General features: G+C 42.9%; 1 protein-coding gene across 1 annotated transcript; it reads left to right on the top strand.

Annotated features, from left to right (window-relative positions):
- The first annotated feature begins 230 nt into the window (after positions 1–230).
- LOC137545623 (YLP motif-containing protein 1-like) lies at positions 231–17,166 on the top strand. The gene is made up of 6 exons (XM_068267051.1): positions 231–438; positions 3,989–7,038; positions 10,836–10,960; positions 12,677–12,765; positions 14,275–14,351; positions 15,745–17,166. The coding sequence occupies exons 2-6, from the start codon at positions 3,989–3,991 to the stop codon at positions 15,947–15,949; spliced, it is 3,546 nt and encodes a 1,181-aa protein (XP_068123152.1). The 5' UTR covers positions 231–438; the 3' UTR covers positions 15,950–17,166.
- Positions 17,167–19,302: the final 2,136 nt, after the last annotated feature.

Genomic DNA, 19,302 nt, shown 5'->3' with positions numbered 1-19,302 from the left:
GAAGAATGCTGTTGGGTAAAAAAACAAAAAAAAGGGCCAAATGAATGTGAATTTTTACTTTAATAATAATAAAAGTAATGGTCACTGCAGCAAGGATAACGCAGAGACATGCAATAGCAGTGTTCCTACCTGGAGACAAGTGGCTAATAACGCGCACAGTAACGCACACAGTACAGCAGTAGCACTCGCCTCCATAGAAGCTGCAGGGGTAGCAACTAGCAAGGAGCATGTCGGGAATTTCAGTAGTGGCAGTGACGTCTCTGCGCGCCTTGCGGTCAGCTGAACTACTAGACTACGTTTCCCGGCATCCTCACAGAGTGACATTACTGATGACGTCAGAGTGCGACTGGGAAATGGAGTAGAAAGGTGTTGGGCCTTGTGTTTCCTGTATGGACGTAGCGGCCTGTCCGGGGCTCTTCTCTGGACTCGTCCCTGGAGGTAATGTGGACGGGTGGGCTGTGTGTAGGCGGATGGCGGAGCATTGTGCTGTGCTTCGGTGGCGCTGACTGTGAGCAATGGCGGTTAGGCTCAGAGATATATATAAATGCTGTCAGTCATGTTTTTAAGCATGAACTGTTGGCCTTCCTTGCCTGATAAGTGGCCTCTGTGCGCAGAGGGATGGCTGCTTGAAAGCTGAAAGATAAGGGGAACTAATCTGTCATAGCGACTTGTCAACAAGTCTTGGTTGGGCCCCGCCAGTTTTTTTGTCCATGAGATGTGGGTTTTGATTGGCTTAGTGCTAAACTGCATCCAGTTTCCATGCAGCCCAGTATTAGTATTATATTGATTAAAGTACTAGTAAGCAGAGATGAGCTAATAGTCTTTCCTGTAGTTTTTTGTTCTACAGATACTGGTATTAATGTATGTTAGCCTGTTCTGAGAAGGGAAGGGGAGAAGACAAGCTAGAGTAAGGGTACTTATTATACTGCTTATACTCTAAAGGTGCCTATTAACAATATTATTATGCATTGTATTTATAAAGCACCAACATATTAAGTGGTGCTGGACAATAAAGCTGAAGTTTAACCCAGGATTTAATGTCATCCCAAACAGTAGCTGATTACTACCCCCCTTTCTATGAGAAATCATTACCTTTTCTCAAATAGTTCGCCAGTGGGATCTGTGTGGCTGATAATGTGGTGAAACCCCTCCCACATGTAATGACATGACCATGGTCCTGACAGTTTACTCTCTGTGAACCTTGCTACATTGGGCTCTATTCTCAAAGAGCCAAATTTTCCGCAAAATGTTACCGCTATATTCCCGCCAGCGGTAAACTCCGCATTTTTTCCACATTCACTAATATTTTCCGCATGTTTTCCGCATGCGGGAAAAAAGATGCGGAAACAGGCATTATTCATGCGGGAATCATGCGGTAAAAAGGTCGCATGAAAAAGTGTTTAAAAAAAAAAAGTTAAAGTCCACCAAGCACAGCCCTTAAGCCTCCACACTTCATTAAAGTCAATGGGATGCGGAATATATCACCTACTACTTGTAGGTGATAAAAATTCGGTAATTAACGAAGAAATGATGCGCCTGAACATCTTTGAGAATTGATCTTTTATTGCGGAAAATACCGACTTTTGCGGAAATTTTACCGCATGAATCCCGCACTTTTATCACACTTTTTCCGCATGCGGAAAAAACATGCGGAACATTTTGAGAATCCCAACTTGCCGGTATTTTGGGTGCAAACTTCCCGCATGTACTTTACCGCATGCGGGAAGTCTTTGAGAATAGAGCCCAATGTGGGAAATAAAAGTCTGTTTCCAACTGTCAAACAGTATCTTCCTCGGTGGATAGAACTCTCAGTAAACGAACATTCCGTACAGATCACCTGGGAGATCTAGAGATGTCACCACCAGTGATACATTTCAGAATGTAAACCGGGGACAGGAAAGATTTTACAATGAACAAAACACTGACTAATCTATAAATAAAGGAATAGTGTAACAAAAAAAAGCAATTTAATTCATTATGATTTTCACCTACAGTTTCTCTATAAATAGGGATACAGCACATACAATGTTAAAGAGAACCTGGGCCTGGAGTAATAATAAAAAAAAAAAAAACATACTACTTGATCAAGGGGGCTAGCCGGATCAGGTAGACTTCTTTATTGCCACTCCTGTGCATTACAATGCTTGTTTCGAATTTAGGAAGGAAAAAAAAGTCCACAACGCTGCAGCTTATGCTTCTCCTTGAAGAACATAGAGTGTGGAAAAAAGCAGGAGGGGAGAGGTGGTAAAGGGGAGGGGAGTAGCCAATGAAGGGGCACAGAGAGCAGTGAAGAGATGTTTCTGACACCTGAGTGGGCGTACTGTAGGAGTCCTTCTACTGAAAAAGAATGCCCTGTCAGCAAGCAGGTGACAAGCTCTTATTCGCAGTTTCTGGTGGTAAATTCAGCGGCCAGTGGGGACACGGAGGCATGTGATTAAGTGACTAAAATGCCACTGTATCCCAACCAGTGTCCATATTCGCCTTGGGTACACTGTAGCAAGGTGTTTCAGACAGAGAGGTTCTACAACCTAGAACAAGGTTATACATGCAAACAGGGTAAAAGATGCATGATCATGCGATTTTTACAAAGACCCAGCAATTCAAGTCTGAATTAGTCCATGGGAAGGGTGTAATTGGGGCGGTCCCAAGATCAGTCTCCTGTGTGAGAAAAGGGCGGATGCGGTAGATGTTTCTTTTAGATGGAGACAACAAGAGATTTTTTTAGGTGGAGACAAGAGGAGGATAGTTTGTCAATTTGTGGTTTGAATGAGAAACTCAAGTCCAGTATTAAACCTAGGCAGCAAGCCTGGGGGAAAGCGTTCTTGAAATGCCATCAACAAAAATAGTGATGTCAGGCAGGGGCATTGAATTGTGAGGTGGGAAGATTACCATTTCTGTCTTGTCCATATTGGGCTCTATTCATAAAACCTTACCGCAAGTTTTCCGCTCAAAACAGCGGATTTTCCCGTCCATTTAGCAAAGTGGGCATTCATAAAAGCTGTTCCCGCATGAAAATCTACAATCCCCCAGCAGAGCGAGAAATTTCCGCCTTCTCCAGTGTTTTTCTAGATTTATCTAGAAAAAAGTAACAAAATGGCCATTCATAAAGATTAGAGGAAGCGGTATGTGGACGGGAAATACCGCTTCCACTGATTTTGCGGATTACATACAAGTGAATGGGACAGACCTCCCAGAGAGAGCAGTGCACGGAGGGACTCTGCCGGCTGAAGTGTTTCCGCATGCCTTCCGACAGCTTACCGCCAGCTTTCAGCGGGAGATCTCCGCTCTTGCATCGCAGCTTTCAAGATTTCTTTGAATGACCACCCAGAAGTGTAAAATACCGCTGCGGTATTTTCCCTCCAGGAGTTTTCTCGCAACAACTTTTTTATGAATAGAGCCCATTGAGTTTTAGAAAACGGGAGGAGATTACGTTGAGACAGTCAAGGACATGATCTATTAATGCATCCAAGTCAGGTGCTGAAAGGTAGATTGGGTTTCCTCAACGTCTAGGTGATATTGGATGCCAAAGGAACTTCAGTTGATCAAGGCCATAATTGTAGATGGAGAAAAGGAGAGGTCTGAGGACTGAGCCTTGGGGACCTCCGACAGTGAGGAGGTGGTGCCGGAGTGAGCAGCTCGGAAAGGTCCTATCTGTGAGATAAGAGGAAAGTCAGGAGAGAACAAGACCCTAAATGCCCACGGAAGAAAGGATTTGTAGAAGGAGAGGGTAGTCTACTGTGTCGAAAGCGGAAAATATATCTAGGAGGATGAGATCACATAAAATGAGGTCATGAAAGATATATAGCAGACAGTGTGAGGAGGGATTTAAGGTCTTGTCCTGAGAATTACAGTTGTGTATCATCTGCATTCATGTGGTATTGAAACACCCCCCCCCCCCCCCCCCCCCCCAATGAAAGGTTTAATTTCACTATTGATGGCATATTAATACAGAGTTGAGTATTAAAGATCTTTTTGTCTTCTCTTTTAGATGCCTCATGTTCAGAGGTATTTTACACATCCAGAAAGGTATTTTTCAGAAGAAGATTATGAGCCAAAACTGAAAAAGACTAAACATGACCGCTTAGCGTCTTCAAAAAAGAAAGCTGCTGGTGTATCGAAGAAGCCGGAAGCAAAGAAATGCGGCTCATCTACGTTGTCACAGGACAGACGCCGTGAATCGGACAAAGGTAGACCTGCTAAACCAGTAGTCACAATAGATTTGTGCAATGACTCGGATGATGACAGTACACCAAGATCTTCCAAAAATCGCACTCCTGAAACTTCTCGTGATAATAGAGTTGCCTACAAGAAAAGGTCCGAGTCTGAACTTCCTAAGACAGACAAATCGAAGAGTAATGATTCTAAGGGGGAATTTTCACAGACAAGTACTGCATTTATAGGACCACTTTTCCAGCCACCTGCTAAAACAGATTCTCTACCTAAAGCCAAAAATGACACCAAGATTAAACCTCAAGCTTCTAGAATTAACACCGTGGAGCCGGGAAACTCTGCAATTAAGTCTAACAGTGGGTTGGGTATAGACAATGAGTTGGAGCAGTTTTACAAAGAATTATGTGAGCTTGGCGATACCAACGATGATAATGAGAGAGAGTGTGACAATCAGCAGGATTTCAGTCCTGACCCTAGCGGTGAAATAACAAGTCAACCCATCACTCTGGATACTAGCCAGGTATTGGCTGCAGATTCCATTTTCAACAAACCACCATCTTTTACACAGCCAAGTTCTTCTAGTATATCAGCAGCAGAGGGTCCTGTACTACCTCTTTATAACAATGATGCAATTGAAATGCCACTGTCATTTGATGATCATTTTAGAAGAACATTTCCACCTCCAGATTTTCCTCCACTTTCTTCTGGCTTGCCCTGTGGTCCATCATCTCAATCAGCCAACTCTTCATTGATTTGTCCTAGCAAAAACAACAAGCTTACATGCCCTGAAGACGATGAATACAATGATATAAATGATAGCTTTCCCAGAGCTATAACCCCTCCATGGTATTGCTCACTTCCTCCGAGCAGGTACAAGCCATTTACTGAACCCCCTGCACAATCCTTCCAACAAGAAAGCCCGAGTAGACCGAAATATTTTGGCGAGAAGACATCTCATTTTGGTAATGTTCCTTATGAACCATATCTGAACAGATTCAGTGATAATGTTCCATTCACAGATCCTTTAGCCCCATCTCAACAACACAGCTCACATGTACTTCCTGATGGCAGGATTAGTCTTCCGATCAAAGATTATAGTAAACCATTTCCTGCGCCCCCTGCTGAACCTTCTCCACAAGAATATCAGGGAGAAAGCTCTCATTTTGTCAAGAGTCAATTTCCAGAAGCTGGTAATGCTTCTCATGAACAATATCCATATACCAATTATTTAGCCCGACCTCCATGGCACAGCTCTCACGTACCTCAAAACAAAATTAACCCTCCAGGCCTCAGTTCTAAAACATCATTTCCTGGACCCCCTGCTGAGCTCACCCCACAAGAATATCAGCAAAAAGGCCCATGTGGTCAGGGACAATTTGGTGAGAAGACAATGCCTCAAGTTGGTAATGTTTCTCATGAACAGTATCCCCACAGGAATAATAATCCATGTACAGATTCTTTAGCTCCACCTCCATGGCACAGCTCAGGTGTACCACCTAACGGAAGGATTAGCCCCTCACGGCAGTTTTCTGGACCCCCTATAGAACCTTCTACACAAGAATATCAGCAAGAAGAGCCGTATCGACAGAGTCCTTTTGGGGATAAAACATTTATTCCTCCTAATGAATATTCCCACAGATTCAGGAATAACAATCTCTGTACAGATTCTGTGGCCTCACCTCCATGGCACCACTCATGTCCACCCCCTGAGGACAGTAGTATTCCTCCAGGCGGAGGTTATATAAAGCCATTTCCTGGACCCACTGCTGAGCTTTCCCCACAAGAATATCGCCAAGAAGGTCCCTATGGACATTTTGACAAAAAGACAGTAACCGAAACTGGTAATGTTCCTCATGAACAATATCCTCACAGTTTCAGTGATAATGTTCCATGTACAGATTCTTTAACCCCACCTCCATGGCACAGCTTGCGTGTACCTCCTGAAGGTAGGTTTAGCCCTCCAAATAAAAGTTTCATAAATCCACGTTCTGGACTCCCTTCTGAATCCCCTCAACAAAACTGTCATCAAGAACAACCATCTGGACAGAAATCTCTTAGGGAAAATACATTATCTCAAACTAGTAATGTTCCTCATGAACTTCAGAGATTTAAAGACAATGGTCCATTTACAGATTCTTTAATTCCACCTCCATGGCATAGTTCAAATTTACCTCCCGAAGGTAGGGTTAGTCCTTCAGGAAAATCTTATGCAAAGTCATTTTCTGGACTATCTGCTGAATCCTCTAATCAGGAATGTCAACAGGAAGCTCCATCTGGACAGAAATGCTTTGGTGAGAAGTCATTTCCCACAGCTGGTAATGTTCCTCAAGAACCGTATATTCACAGAATCAATGAAAATGGCCCAGATTCTTTGATCCCACCTCCATGGCATAGTTCACATATACCTTCTGACAGCAGGTACAGCCCTCCAGATCCAGATATAAAGGCACTGCCTGGTGATCCTGCTGAAACCTACCAACAGCGAGAAAGACCTTTTTCAGAGAAGAATTTACCCAGAACTAATGAGAAATCTACTCACCTGTTTAGGAATAACGATCCAAGTGCAGATTCTTTAACCCTTCCTCCATGGCACAGGTCACATATGCCTCCCAAGAGCAGCTTTAGCCCTCAAGATGAAAATGTAAGGACGTTTTCTAGACCCGGTGTTGAACCCTTCCCCCAAGAATATCATCAAGAAGGCCCCTATGGACAGAAACGTTGGGAGGAAAAGTTATTACCCCAAGCTGGTGATTGTTCTAATGAACGGTATCCTCACAGATTCCTTGATAAATCTTCATCTACTAAGCCTAAAGGAAGGCTGGTGCTTTTAAGAGGTGTGCCTGGCTCAGGCAAAAGCACATTAGCACGGTTAGTAAACAGCTTATTAAGCATCTCTGAAATGTTATTTTGAGCATTTTTTTTTTAAACTATGGTAATCTAATGCCAATATGTTTCCTGATTTAGATAACTGTAGGGCAAAGTTTGATCGTTCACAATCGCTGTAAAATCGTGCACATTTTTAAAAGCTCTAAGCGATGATGGCCAAAAAGCGCTCAGAAAAGCGCTTATAGTGTGTCTGAGCTCTTAAGCTGTGTATTTTGCAAATTACAGTATAATCTGGTTATAATAAACTCTGATATAGTAAACTACATCTCCAGGTCCCTGCCAATCTCCTTTATAAGTCTATGGGAGCAACGCCTGGTATAGTAAAATCTGATATAAGACTTCTGTTATAGTAAATGTTTGGCCCCTACATGACGCTGACTCTGGATATAGTAATAGTGGGTGGCGCGTGTGTCATGTGTCAGTGTGAAACTCTGTGATCTGCTGCTTTCTTCAGGCTGGTTGCAGGTGAGTTGATGCCTAATAACATTTGTAAGACAAGAAGAAAGGATACACAGTACTGTACAAAAAAAGCAGCCTCTGGAAAATGAGAAATAATGAGCATAATCAAAAGATGCAGTGTTATCACTTCCACTATGCAATCACTGATAAAAGTATCATCTCAGTCCTTCCACGGAATTGTATGCACTCCCGGGTATCTCTTCCCTTTTTTAGTGATTATGCTCCTGGTAGCGTGTGGAGCGCAGTCCAGCCCACGGCGGTATCGGAGCCATTTGTATTACAGATGCGAGTGGCTTATGATTGGCTGCATTTTGAAGAGAGGCTTCATGATTGGCTCAAGTGTGAGAGGAAAGTTTTGCAGGACATGTGCTGCAAGTCCCTCCCAGGGAGGTATTGGAGCCACTCGCAGGAAGCGAGTGGCTGCCTCTATTCAGCGATGGCTGCAATTTGTAAGGAGTCCTGGATAATGGTACCAGCAATTTGTCCAGCCTGGCTATGCAGCCCTAAGGTATGCTTAACCTTGTAGTACACCAAATGTGCTATTTTTTTTTTTCACCCCCAGTGGGAGGAAAGAGTTAGTCCTTTGCAGCAGAGAATGTACCAGGGCATGCTGGGCCATTTCTTGGACAGTTTCAGATTTACCGTAGTAATCTTCCAATATAGTAAACCACTTTTCCCGGTCCCTTGGAGTTTACTATAACAAGATTATACTGTATATATCACATCAATTGTCTGGAGAGACTAGTCAAGCCTCATACACATGCTAGACTAAACTTGGGCCAGGTAAGCTATGATGTACAAGGTGGGAGACAGGTGGATTACACAATACAACACTGTACTTCCCCTTTATTACACAGGCACACACGACTCGTGTCCCACAGCACGTCAGGCTCGTGCACATGACTCCTGCACTGCAGCCTGCCAGTCCTCTGAAGAAGGCTTATTAGCTAAAAGCTTACTTTGATTTACCTCTTCAGTTAGCCAATAAATGTAGTATTATTATTATTATTGGATGGATGGATATATATATATATATATATATATATATATATATATATATATATATATATATATATATATATATATATATATATATATATATATATATATATATATATATATATATATATATATATATATAGTGCCAGCATATTACACGGCGCTGTACAATACATAAGATTACAGACAATAACGAGTGACTGACAACACAATAAAGATAATAAGCAATAAGATACAATACAGGTAGTAATGCAATGCCAGATCATACACTGGAGTGGTAGTCCCAATAATACAGGTTCACATTTATTCTGGGTAGAGTGCACAATGAAGTATGATACACAAGAGGAGAGGGCCCGGCCAAAGGCTTACAAACTAGAGCAAGGGGGTGGTGACACGAAAGGAGAGGGGCTGCCTTGAGAGGTTCTCGGCAGGGAGAGTAAGGCCTCGTTCACATTAGGTGCGTTGAAAAAAACGTGTAAAAGCGCAGGATAAAAATAGTATGTGCTTTAGTGCTCATTTCAGTGCGTTGCAGTGTGCTTTTTTTTTTTTTAAAGGGGCAATATGGCGAAACATTTTAACTTTTAAAATATGTGCAAACATAGACAAGTGTTTTGTTTCCAGAGTAAAATGAACCATAAATTACTTTTCTCCTATATTGATGTCACTTACAGTAGGCAGTAGAAATCTGACAGAAGTGACAGGTTTTGGACTAGTCCATGTCTTCATAGGGGATTCTCAGCAAGGCTTTTATTCTTTATAAAGATATTCCCTAAAAAGGATTTAAACAATGATGCTGGCCAGCTTCCCTGCTCACTACACAGTTTTTTGGCAGTTGGACAGAGCAACTGCCATTCACTAAGTGCTTTTGAAAATAAATAAATCCCTGAGAATCCCCTATGAAGAGATGGAGTAGTCCAAAACCTGTCTCTTCTCTGTCAGATTTCTACTACCTACTGTAAGTGACAGCAACATAGGAGAAAAGTAATTTATGGCTCATTTTACTCTGGAAAAAAGTACTTATTTGTGTATGTTTGCACATATTTTAAATTTTACAATTTGTTTGCTGTAGTGCATTTAAGCATGTTTTGCTTATTGTAGCAGTTGTCAAAAAAGCTTTGTTTTCAAATGTAAATGTATTTTTTTTTCCAAATAGGGGTAAAAAACGCATGAGCTTATATGCTTTTTTATGCTCTAAAAATGTGCACCCATTAATTTGCATTATTGTGCGCTTTTCAGCTCAACGCACAGAAATGCATGCAGCACTACATTTTTGTAACGCAGATCAGCGCAGCTCATAGATGTGAACCAGGCACATTTAATTACATGGGAAAATCAATACCTTGCAGAATGCACAGGGCAATGCGCTGTGAAAAGCGCACAGAAACGTCCCTGAAGTGAACAAGGCCTTAGGGCAGGCTGGCAGCATTGAAGTGGGGTAGGCATCCTTGAAGAGGTGAGTTTTGAGGGCTTATTTGAAGGAGGGGGAAAACCTGATGGGCAATGGGAAAGAGTTCCACAGGATGAGGGCAGCTCTAGTGAGGTCCTGTAGTCATGCATGGGAGTGTGAGATGCATGGGGTGGTTAGGAGGAGGTTGTTGGAGGAGCAAAGTGGATTTTGGACTAGCCTATCTTCTCATGGGGGGTTCTCAGGGTTTTCTTTATTTTTAAAAGCAAATGGTGAATGGCAGTTTCTCCAAACTGCCAAAAAAAGGTGTACAGTGAGCAGGGAGGCTGGCCAGCATCTTTGTATTAATCATTTTCAGGGAATGTATTTATAAAGAATAGAGGCCATGCTGAGACTCCCCCATAAAGAGATGGACTAACCCAAAACCTGTTGGTGATGTCAGATTTCTACTACCTACTGTAAGTGACAGCAGCATAGGAGAAAAGTAATGTATGGCTCAATTTACTCTCAAAGAAATGTACTTCTTCTTATTTGTATGTGTTTTAAATTTAACGATTTTTCTCTTTAAACAAAATCCGTTCCAGTCCTCTGTGAGTCCCCTTGTTCCACCACTGGGCCCCTGTTCAAATGTACCACCAGCAGCGTCTGAGTCTCCTCAGAAGGCTACAGAAGTACTTGGGTCTCTGAGTACTTTGCGTGAGTGCAGTATGTAGCTGCTCATCTTCGGAAGTACTCGGAGACCCAAATTCTTCCACAGCCTTCCGAGGAGACCCAAAGGCTTCTTCATCATAATGTCAAATACTGGGGGGTGTTGGTGTCGGTGGAACGAGGGGATGCAGAGGGGCCTAATAGGGCTGTTTTCCTTTGTTTGTTTTTGTTTATTTGTTGCTGGTATTTAATTTACCTCCTTTTCCAGTACTCTTATCGATCAGTTTCCTGATGGCATTATCCTGAGCACTGATGATTACTTCTCCCAGGAAAATGGATGGTCTTATGATGCAAGCCTGCTGGGAGATGCACATAACTGGAACCGTGACAGAGGTAAGTTTGATGCAAGTACACACAGTTTGGACATATAGAAATGCACAGGAACCAGTTTGCATCAGCTGGAAAGATGCATTGTTTATGTACCAATATGTTGTTAAAGAGGAGCTGTTAGGTATAAGGTCTCAGAGAAAATAAACACATATATCAGTAGCTAAAGATTGGCTGTACTTACATTACATATGCATTTCACTGTCCACGTTTGTACTTCACAGAATTTTTATATAGTATATGCAGAGATTGATGCTCATGGCAGGTTCCATGTTTTTCTGTCAAATGTGTCGTCATGTCCTGCCTGCTTCCTGATCACAGAAAAGCTCGTACTGAATAACACAGTGTGCAGTGAATATTAATGAGCCATGTGGCTAGGAACAATAGCTGACTCCTGCAGTGTACTCTGCCCAGAGATTTATCAGTGCTGTGCGCTGGACTGATTACAAGCTGCTGTAACGTCTCATTAGCAGCCGAGGGGAGGGCCCCAGAATGCTTTGCAGTATAGTATGCGGCTTGCGTCCTCTTAGGTCTAACAGCTTTTCTGATAAGCACACATCAAAGGTGAGAGATTTTTATCTTCACTAATGCCTTTTTGGCTTCCTTCTAAACTGTTTAACACAGGAGAATAGAGGTTTAAATTAGCTTCTGCAGCCTGACAGTTACTCTTTAAAGCAGTGCATATCAGAGAGGAGTAGGACGTCGGCACTGCTTTTAGCTACTTTACTGTTCAGTCATTATAAACATGGATGAATGAGTAAATGAATCACATACCGATGCACTGGTGAGAGACAGTGGTGGGTGCTGGGCAGAGGACGCCTAACAGCAGTTGTGTGAATGTAGCGGAGGCCTCCGTAGAAGCGTGCACACGCGCAAAACGGCTGTCAGGCATTCTTTGCCCAGCACCCACTGCTAACTGTCTCTCACCAGTGCACCGGTATGTGATTCATTTACTTGGACATTGTGCCACGCACGAAACAGCTGTCAGGCGTTCTTTGCCCTGCCCAGCGTTCTTTGCCTGGTCCTCAAGTGGTTAATGAACCACACCTTTCCTGATTCAGTACTATCCATTTAATTTTGACTGTGCCAAAAATGTGTGAGGACCCTCAGCCCTTGAGGAGGAGCACTGTAAAAATAACGCAGGCGTTTTGGGCACACCCGACGCCACCATAGGCCTTAATAGGAAATATGACTATAGTGATGCACCGTGAGTAATTTGTGTGCTGTCAAAAGACTGCGCACAAATTACTATAAAAAGACTGTAATTTGGCCACCAGCAATAGCTGGAAGCCGAATTACATCTTTCCCCACCATCCAAGGAGACCTGGAGGGGGGAAGAGTAATTAACGTCATCGGGACTTTTGCAGGAGCTGGGTGAGTTGTTTATCGGCTTTACCCTGCACCCAATTCTCCCGGCCGCTGAATCATAGGTATGCCTTGAGGACTGGAGTTTGACATTCTTGGTCTGGGACGTGAAGTAGGCAGTTACTTACTAGTGAAAGCGTGATCTCTGACCAGTTTTGAGAATGATTATGTTGAAAGTTGTACAGGCCGCACGAACCGCACGGAGGTCCCTCCTGAAAAAGCCTAGCTTTACAAAAAACAAGTTTTATTTGGTGTAATTGTATTGCATATGGTTTTATTTTGATTTCAGCCAGGCAGGATTTGGCTCCTTTTTGGTGTGTTCTCTTTAATGTATTTTTTTTTCTTTTTGTACCATAGCCCAGAGAGCAATGGACGAGGAGCGTTCTCCAATCATAATTGACAATACGAATACCCAGGGTTGGGAAATGAAGCCATATGTAGAAATGGTAAGATTATGGAGTTACAGATGAAAGTATTCTGCGTGGCACTGTGTCATGGGGAGGGGGGAAAAGCAGTGTTGTAGTATAAATTCTATGTTGTTTACAGGGTTTTCTTAAAGAGGAGCTGTTAGGTAAAGGGTCTCAGAGAAAATAAACACATATATCAGTAGCTAAACGTTGGCTGTACTTACATTACATATGCATTTCACTGTCCACGTTTGGATTTCACAGAATCTTTATATAGTATTTGCAGAGAATGATGCTCCTGACAGCTCATGGCAGGTTCCATGTTTGTCTGTCTCCTATGAAGCCAAATGTGTCGTCATGTCCTGCCTGCTTCCTGATGATTAGACTCACACAAAAGATCAGTAATGTAAAACACTACTGTGCAGTGAATATTAATTAGCCATGTGGCTAGGAACAATAGCGGACTCCTGCAGTGTACTCTGCCAGGTGTTTTTTCAGCTGCTGCTGTTGTTACACGAGCCCTGTAACTTATCACTAGCAGCCGAGGGGAGGGCCCCAGAATGCTTTGCTGTATGGTATGCGGCTCTCGGCTTCTTAAGAGCTTGGGTCTAACATCCTTACAGTTCAGCACACATCAAAACTAAGAGAGATTTTTAACTTCAGTATTGCCTTTTTGGCTTCCTTCTAAACTGTTTAACACAGGAGAATAGAGGTTTAAATTAGCTTTTGCAGCCTGACAGTTACTCTTTAACTGTAACAGATTGCCCAGCAAGCTCATGGTGAACCAGAACTCCTAGGAGTGTGTAAAGGGCTAAAAAAGACCAAAAAGCCCTCTTACTAAAATGCTATGCACCTCTGGAGTCCTACCACATAGAGCCACATAAATCGATGCTGTGCACTGATGAGGATCAACCAGTCCAAAACAGTCTGTATGCTTGTTGATTATTGTGGCTCTGTAATATTAACAAGCTGACACATCATTACATTCCAGCGGATCTGGAGGTGTGTTAAGCTTTCAGTGACAACAAAGGGATGTTTTTTCATATTCAGCAGTGATGCATTGTGGGACACCTCAGAGCTCAATCCAACCTAAACAATCACAGATACCTTCTGTTTTAAGAAGACAAGCTTGAGTTTTGGGAAAAAGAGATACTTGTCTAACGAGGGAAGTCTCTGGATCCTGCAGAGGCTTTCCACTTCCTGGTTCCCATTGTTGCCGGGGTGGACCCCCAAAAGAAATCCGACGAGTTTGATTTCAGATCGTGGCCGCACCCCTCTTTATGCACTAGCATGGCCATGCTGCATCTGTGCTAGTACGTCCGCACCTACACAGAAAGCTGTGCATGAGCAGCTCCGTGCTACTGCGCAGGTGTGGCCGTACCGGCATAGAGGACACGGGAAGAATGCAGAAGCTTCCCTCTTCCTAGATAAATATCTCCCTTTTTTGTTTTCATCCACCTTGGGTTGTCTTTAAGTTGCTTCGAGCTGCCTTTTCCCAAATATTACTGTAAAAAATAACTTTTAACTTTCCGATTTTAAATTTTTCAGGCCTTGGACAGCTGTTATGAAGTTGAATTCTTGGAGCCTGATACATGGTGGAAGCTGGACCCACGTGAATTGGAAAAGTAAGACATTATGGCATTGCCAACAGGATTAGATAACCAGATATTGCTTTCATTTACTGTGTATGTGCAATCAGAGGGGTGCTTGTCACAGTGTGTGTCGATATATATTTTAAATGGATGACCATTTTATATCACATTTGTTGGTAGGCAGGTGAGGGGAAAAAAATGCTGTAAACCTAAGAGGTGTACACCTGCACAATTATTGCTGCCTGCAGGGATCAGGACTCAATCCCCTGAGTGGCAGTTCAGGGCTGAGTGCCACACAGATGTATCGCTAGCCTACAGGCTAATGACTCATTCTGCTGCTATGGAGGAAGCCTGCCTGCGCCTAGCCCAGATGAGCTGGCGCTCCAGATCTGTCAGTGATGCATTGTGTCTGCCGATCACGCCCTGCATTGTTGTAGCTGTGGTGAGAGTGATCTCCACTAGGCTACCATGCTACTATTGAGACATGTCTGACTTCTGTCCAGTGTAATTGTGTATACAGTGAGTTTTGTTTTCCTGTTGCTGCAAGAGAGACCAGACAGAACCACCTTGTCAGCAGATATCTGAATAGTTCTTCTGTTTAACCACTTCACCCCAAAGCGGTTTTTACCCTAACGGACAAGAACGATTTTCACCTTTCAGTGCTCATCCCTTTCATTTGCCAATAGCTTAATCACTACTAATCACAATGAAATGAACTATATCTTGTATTTTTTTCACCACTAATTAGGCTTTTTAGGGTTGATATTTGTTTTCAGTAATTACTTTTTCTATGCATTTTAAAGGGAAAACCAAGGAAAAAAATGACAATCTACACTTTCTCCAATTTCATCCCCTATAGTTTTAATATAAACACTGATACTGTGCATAAAACCCACACATTTTATCTGCCTATTTGTCCTTGTTATGTCCCTAGTACAAAGTATGGTGACAATATATTTAAAAATAAAGGTGTATTTTTTTTTTCTCTATGGTGTTTCCCCACCCCGTCTCACTAATCGCACGGGAATGCACACGCACTGACTGGAGCGGGCACACGCACAGCAGCACTGTTTGACTTATGGAAACGTCCTGGAGCCGTTAAGAGGCTCTCGCAGGACGTTTTTATAAGTCTACTTGTCATTAAGTGGTTAATATAGGGTTCATCATAGCATGTCTGTTGGTTCATTGTGGTCTGTCCATGAAATGTACCGTAATTGTGCGCAGTGTGAACCCAGTGTAATGCTATGTAAAACGCGGCAAATTGACCTGTTACAAACCAAATAAAGAAATGTGGAGCATTCGTTGCAAATGCAGACATCTTGCAATGTCAAAAGGAGTATTACAGAAAGCAGATTAACTGCAATTGTATTCCTTTTTAAATAGTTTTGATGTAAGGAAATGATTTATATGCCGATGTATATTTCAGGAGAAACACCCACAAAGTGTCGGAGAAGAAGATCTCGCAGATGTTGAAGCGTTATGAGTACGGTATGACAGTGGGAACCGTTATGAACTCTGTGGAGCCCCGTCACGTCTCGTCACGCCCGAGTCGGCCCCCTCCAGAGGCCAGATCTGGGTGGGGAGCCTCTGTAGACTGTCCACAGCCCAGCAGTTCATTCCACAGCAGATAGCAGCTGTCCTGCATATTTGCACCAGCAAGTAAAACACGATATTCCACAGAACAGCGTGTCAGTGCAGCTGCAGCAGGACTATATTGTACAGAACAATCACATTCTGCCTTTTTGCATGCAGATTCTTTACCCAGCATGCATGGTGTTTTTCTTTTTAAAAATAACACTGAAGAACAGCTGCCACCTGGACAAACCTATGGCATTTTATTTGATTTCTAATTTTATCATCTGTCTTAGTTAAAGTGATTGATTAGTATGCATATTTTATGATGGATCTCAGGGTAAGGCTCGGTTCACACTACAACGTGTGGAAGTTGGAGCAGACAGTGCATCAGATGCATGGTGCTGCTCTGGTGGCCTTCACATTCCATCTAGAGCGGGTGTTTTCCATAGCTGCAGTCTATGGAGGACGCATGTGCACCAGGAGATTATCGTGCAGGTCGGGATTTAGCATTCCGATGGCCTCCAGATTACCAGAGAGGTTTAACCGATTCACTGGTTAGAGTAGCTAAGCTAAACCTGTCTTAATGATGGACCATGGGGAGGGGGGCGGTCATGAAGTTAGACTCACCTCTCCTGACCTCTTCCCTCAAAATTTCCAGAGGCCTGTCCCCGGCTCAGCAGCCACTGCCTTACTGTGGTGCAGGCAGTGGTTTCAAAAAAGCTTTGGTAGTTTGCGGAAATATGGCCATGACTATACTGCCGAGGGGAGACATTGGGACAGGTGAGTATTTAATTCCCTTCCCTCCCATCCGTCCTTAAGACAGGCTCTGTGGTTTTAGGCTTAGGTACTCAGATATTTAACATGGGATCAGTTGACATCCCAATTTTTGCATTGGCTCAAACCCGGCAAAAGTGACCAAAAGGTTAATTTTGCTTTTTTGCATTCTGATGTGAGCCGAAGGCTTCTTTTTTTTTTTTTTTTTTTTTTTCTCTCTTCTGTTTTAGTATATAGATTAATTTTTATCTGTAAATATTGTATTTCTACTGTGTGTAATTAATGGAATATATTATTTCAGAATATCCTGCTGTACAATGGACCGATAACAAGGGAGGAAATAAATCTCTTGTGTTTTTGGTCTGTGAATTATAACTTGGCACTTTCAAAAAAAAAAAATCCACTAATGCCACTGTTACCATTTTTACAACCATATCCAGTTTGAGATTAGTTTACCATAACCTACAATAAAACATGTCTCCCTGCACCTTATTGCCAATAGAGGCTCTTATCCTGCAGCATTATTTTGTATTTCCAAGCTTATTTCCCATCCGGTTTGCAAATTATTGGGGGTTGGATAGTTTTTCCCTGTGCTAGTTTTGCTTTTCCTTTGACACTTCCTCCACTCCCTCCCCTACAGGGAAAAATTACATGTAGGATAGTGATATTTCTCCCATAGTTAGCCCCATATTGTGGGAAGAGGTACAGATAGTTAATAATGTGCTACAAATCTGGGTTGATGCAAAGGGTATATGAATTGAATAGATTCCAGCACAGTAAGTACTAGAAACAGTTATATTGCATGGTTATGTCAAATATGGTGTAGCAAGAGCTGTGCTTAAGAGGAAAAAAAACTGTCTGCCACTCAGGGTCAGTGCAGGTAGTACACAGAGGCTTTCTCCTCTGCTTAGCAAACAGGCTTATTTCCTGCTCTCTGTAAATCCGAAAATTCTACCAGCAGGGAGAGCAGCTAGGACTGCACATGTGCAGTGGAGAGTGACTAGGGAATTTACTAAAGCGTAATGTGGTACAAGGGAGAATCCTGGGAGGGACGGCGAGGGAGCCCAGGTGTCTTGCTGTTATCTCATGTACTCTACAAGGGAACAAAGATGGCAGCCTCAAGTTATTCTCAGTTCAGGTAATTACTTGCTAATTTTATCACCTCCATATAGTATGAGGAACTACAGAGTTTGAATACTATGAACAAACTGTGTAGTTACATAGTTATTTGGGTTGAAAAAAGACATACGTGCATTGAGTTCAACCAGAAAACAAAGTACAACACCAGCCTGCTCCCTCACATATCCCAGGTGAACCAGAGGAAGGCGAAAAACCCTTACAAGGCATGGTCCAATTGGCCCCAAAAGGGAAAAAAAATCCTTCCCGACTCCAGATGGCAATCAGATAAAATCCCTGGATTTTAACCACTGGGCATTACCTAGTAATATGTCATTCATCGCAAGGAAAGCATCTAAGGCTCCTTTAAATGCAGACATAGAATTTGCCATAACTACTTCCTGTGGCAATGCATTCTACATCTTAGTCACTCTTACTGTAAAGAACTCTTTCCTAAGTAGGTAAGCTCTCATACTACATGAAAGTGGTAAAAATGGCCAATCAAAATATGTGTCTTACTGAGAAGGCAGTGAAATTGCAAGTGCCAAATTCAAAGCAATCAGTGGACCAGTTTCTGCAGTTTTGTAAATAATTGCAAGTTTTATGTTGCGTCTAGTGATGCTATCTGTCTTGTTTTATACCCCATGCATGTGTTAAAATTATGTGAATGGCTGTGAAATCTCCTAAAGGTGGCCATACACTGGTCGATTTGCCATCTGATCGAAGAGGGATCGTATAGCTTCCTTTACTGCAAACAGAGTGTGAATTGATTTCAGCATGAAATCGATTTGCCATCTGTGAAGCTGCCGCCGCCCCTGCCAGCTATACATTACCTGATCCGGCCAGTGCGAGTCCCCCGTTCTCTGCTGTTGTCTTCTCTGCTTTGGGCTGCAGCTTTACTGTACTTCCTGTCCAGGGTGCTCTACTGTTAAAACTTCCTTGCGGGACAGGAAGAAGTGAAGCCTGCCGGAGCCTAGTGGAGGAGGAGCAGCGGGTACACACGCCGGCCAGATCAGGTAATGTATTGCCGCTAGCGTCGGTCGTCAGACAGTCGAACGCTGCTATTGACGCACTCCGACCCGCTGGCGATTGAGCGAAATATTCCGCACGGACGGATCGACGGGAACGATTGATTTTGGACGGTTTGCGCAGCGATTTCACAGCAGATTCACAGTGATCAAATATACTGTATATCAGCGGGAAAACGGTTACGTGTATGGGCCCCTTACGGGACTAAGTAGCGGAAAGATTCTTTTCAACTTGGCTGGGGCTTATCTCTCTCCTAATAATTACGGAATACCCAGATAGCTCCTGGTGACCCAGAACCACTAGGAAGGTATAAAGAGCTAAAAGATACCACAAAGCCCTCTCATAAAAAGCAATGCTAATTTTGCCTTCTTAAAACAGAAGGTATTTGTGATAATTCAGCTTTGAGTGAGCAACTGTGGTTCCCCACAATGCACCACTACTGAATATGCAAAGCATCTCTTTATGCCCCTGAAAGCAAGGCTGCACATTC

This window comes from Hyperolius riggenbachi, chromosome 2, assembly GCF_040937935.1.
Source record: "Hyperolius riggenbachi isolate aHypRig1 chromosome 2, aHypRig1.pri, whole genome shotgun sequence".
Taxonomy (NCBI): Eukaryota; Metazoa; Chordata; class Amphibia; order Anura; family Hyperoliidae; genus Hyperolius; species Hyperolius riggenbachi.
Note: the sequence above shows the minus strand (reverse complement) of the source record. Positions and strands in the feature narration are given on the sequence as shown.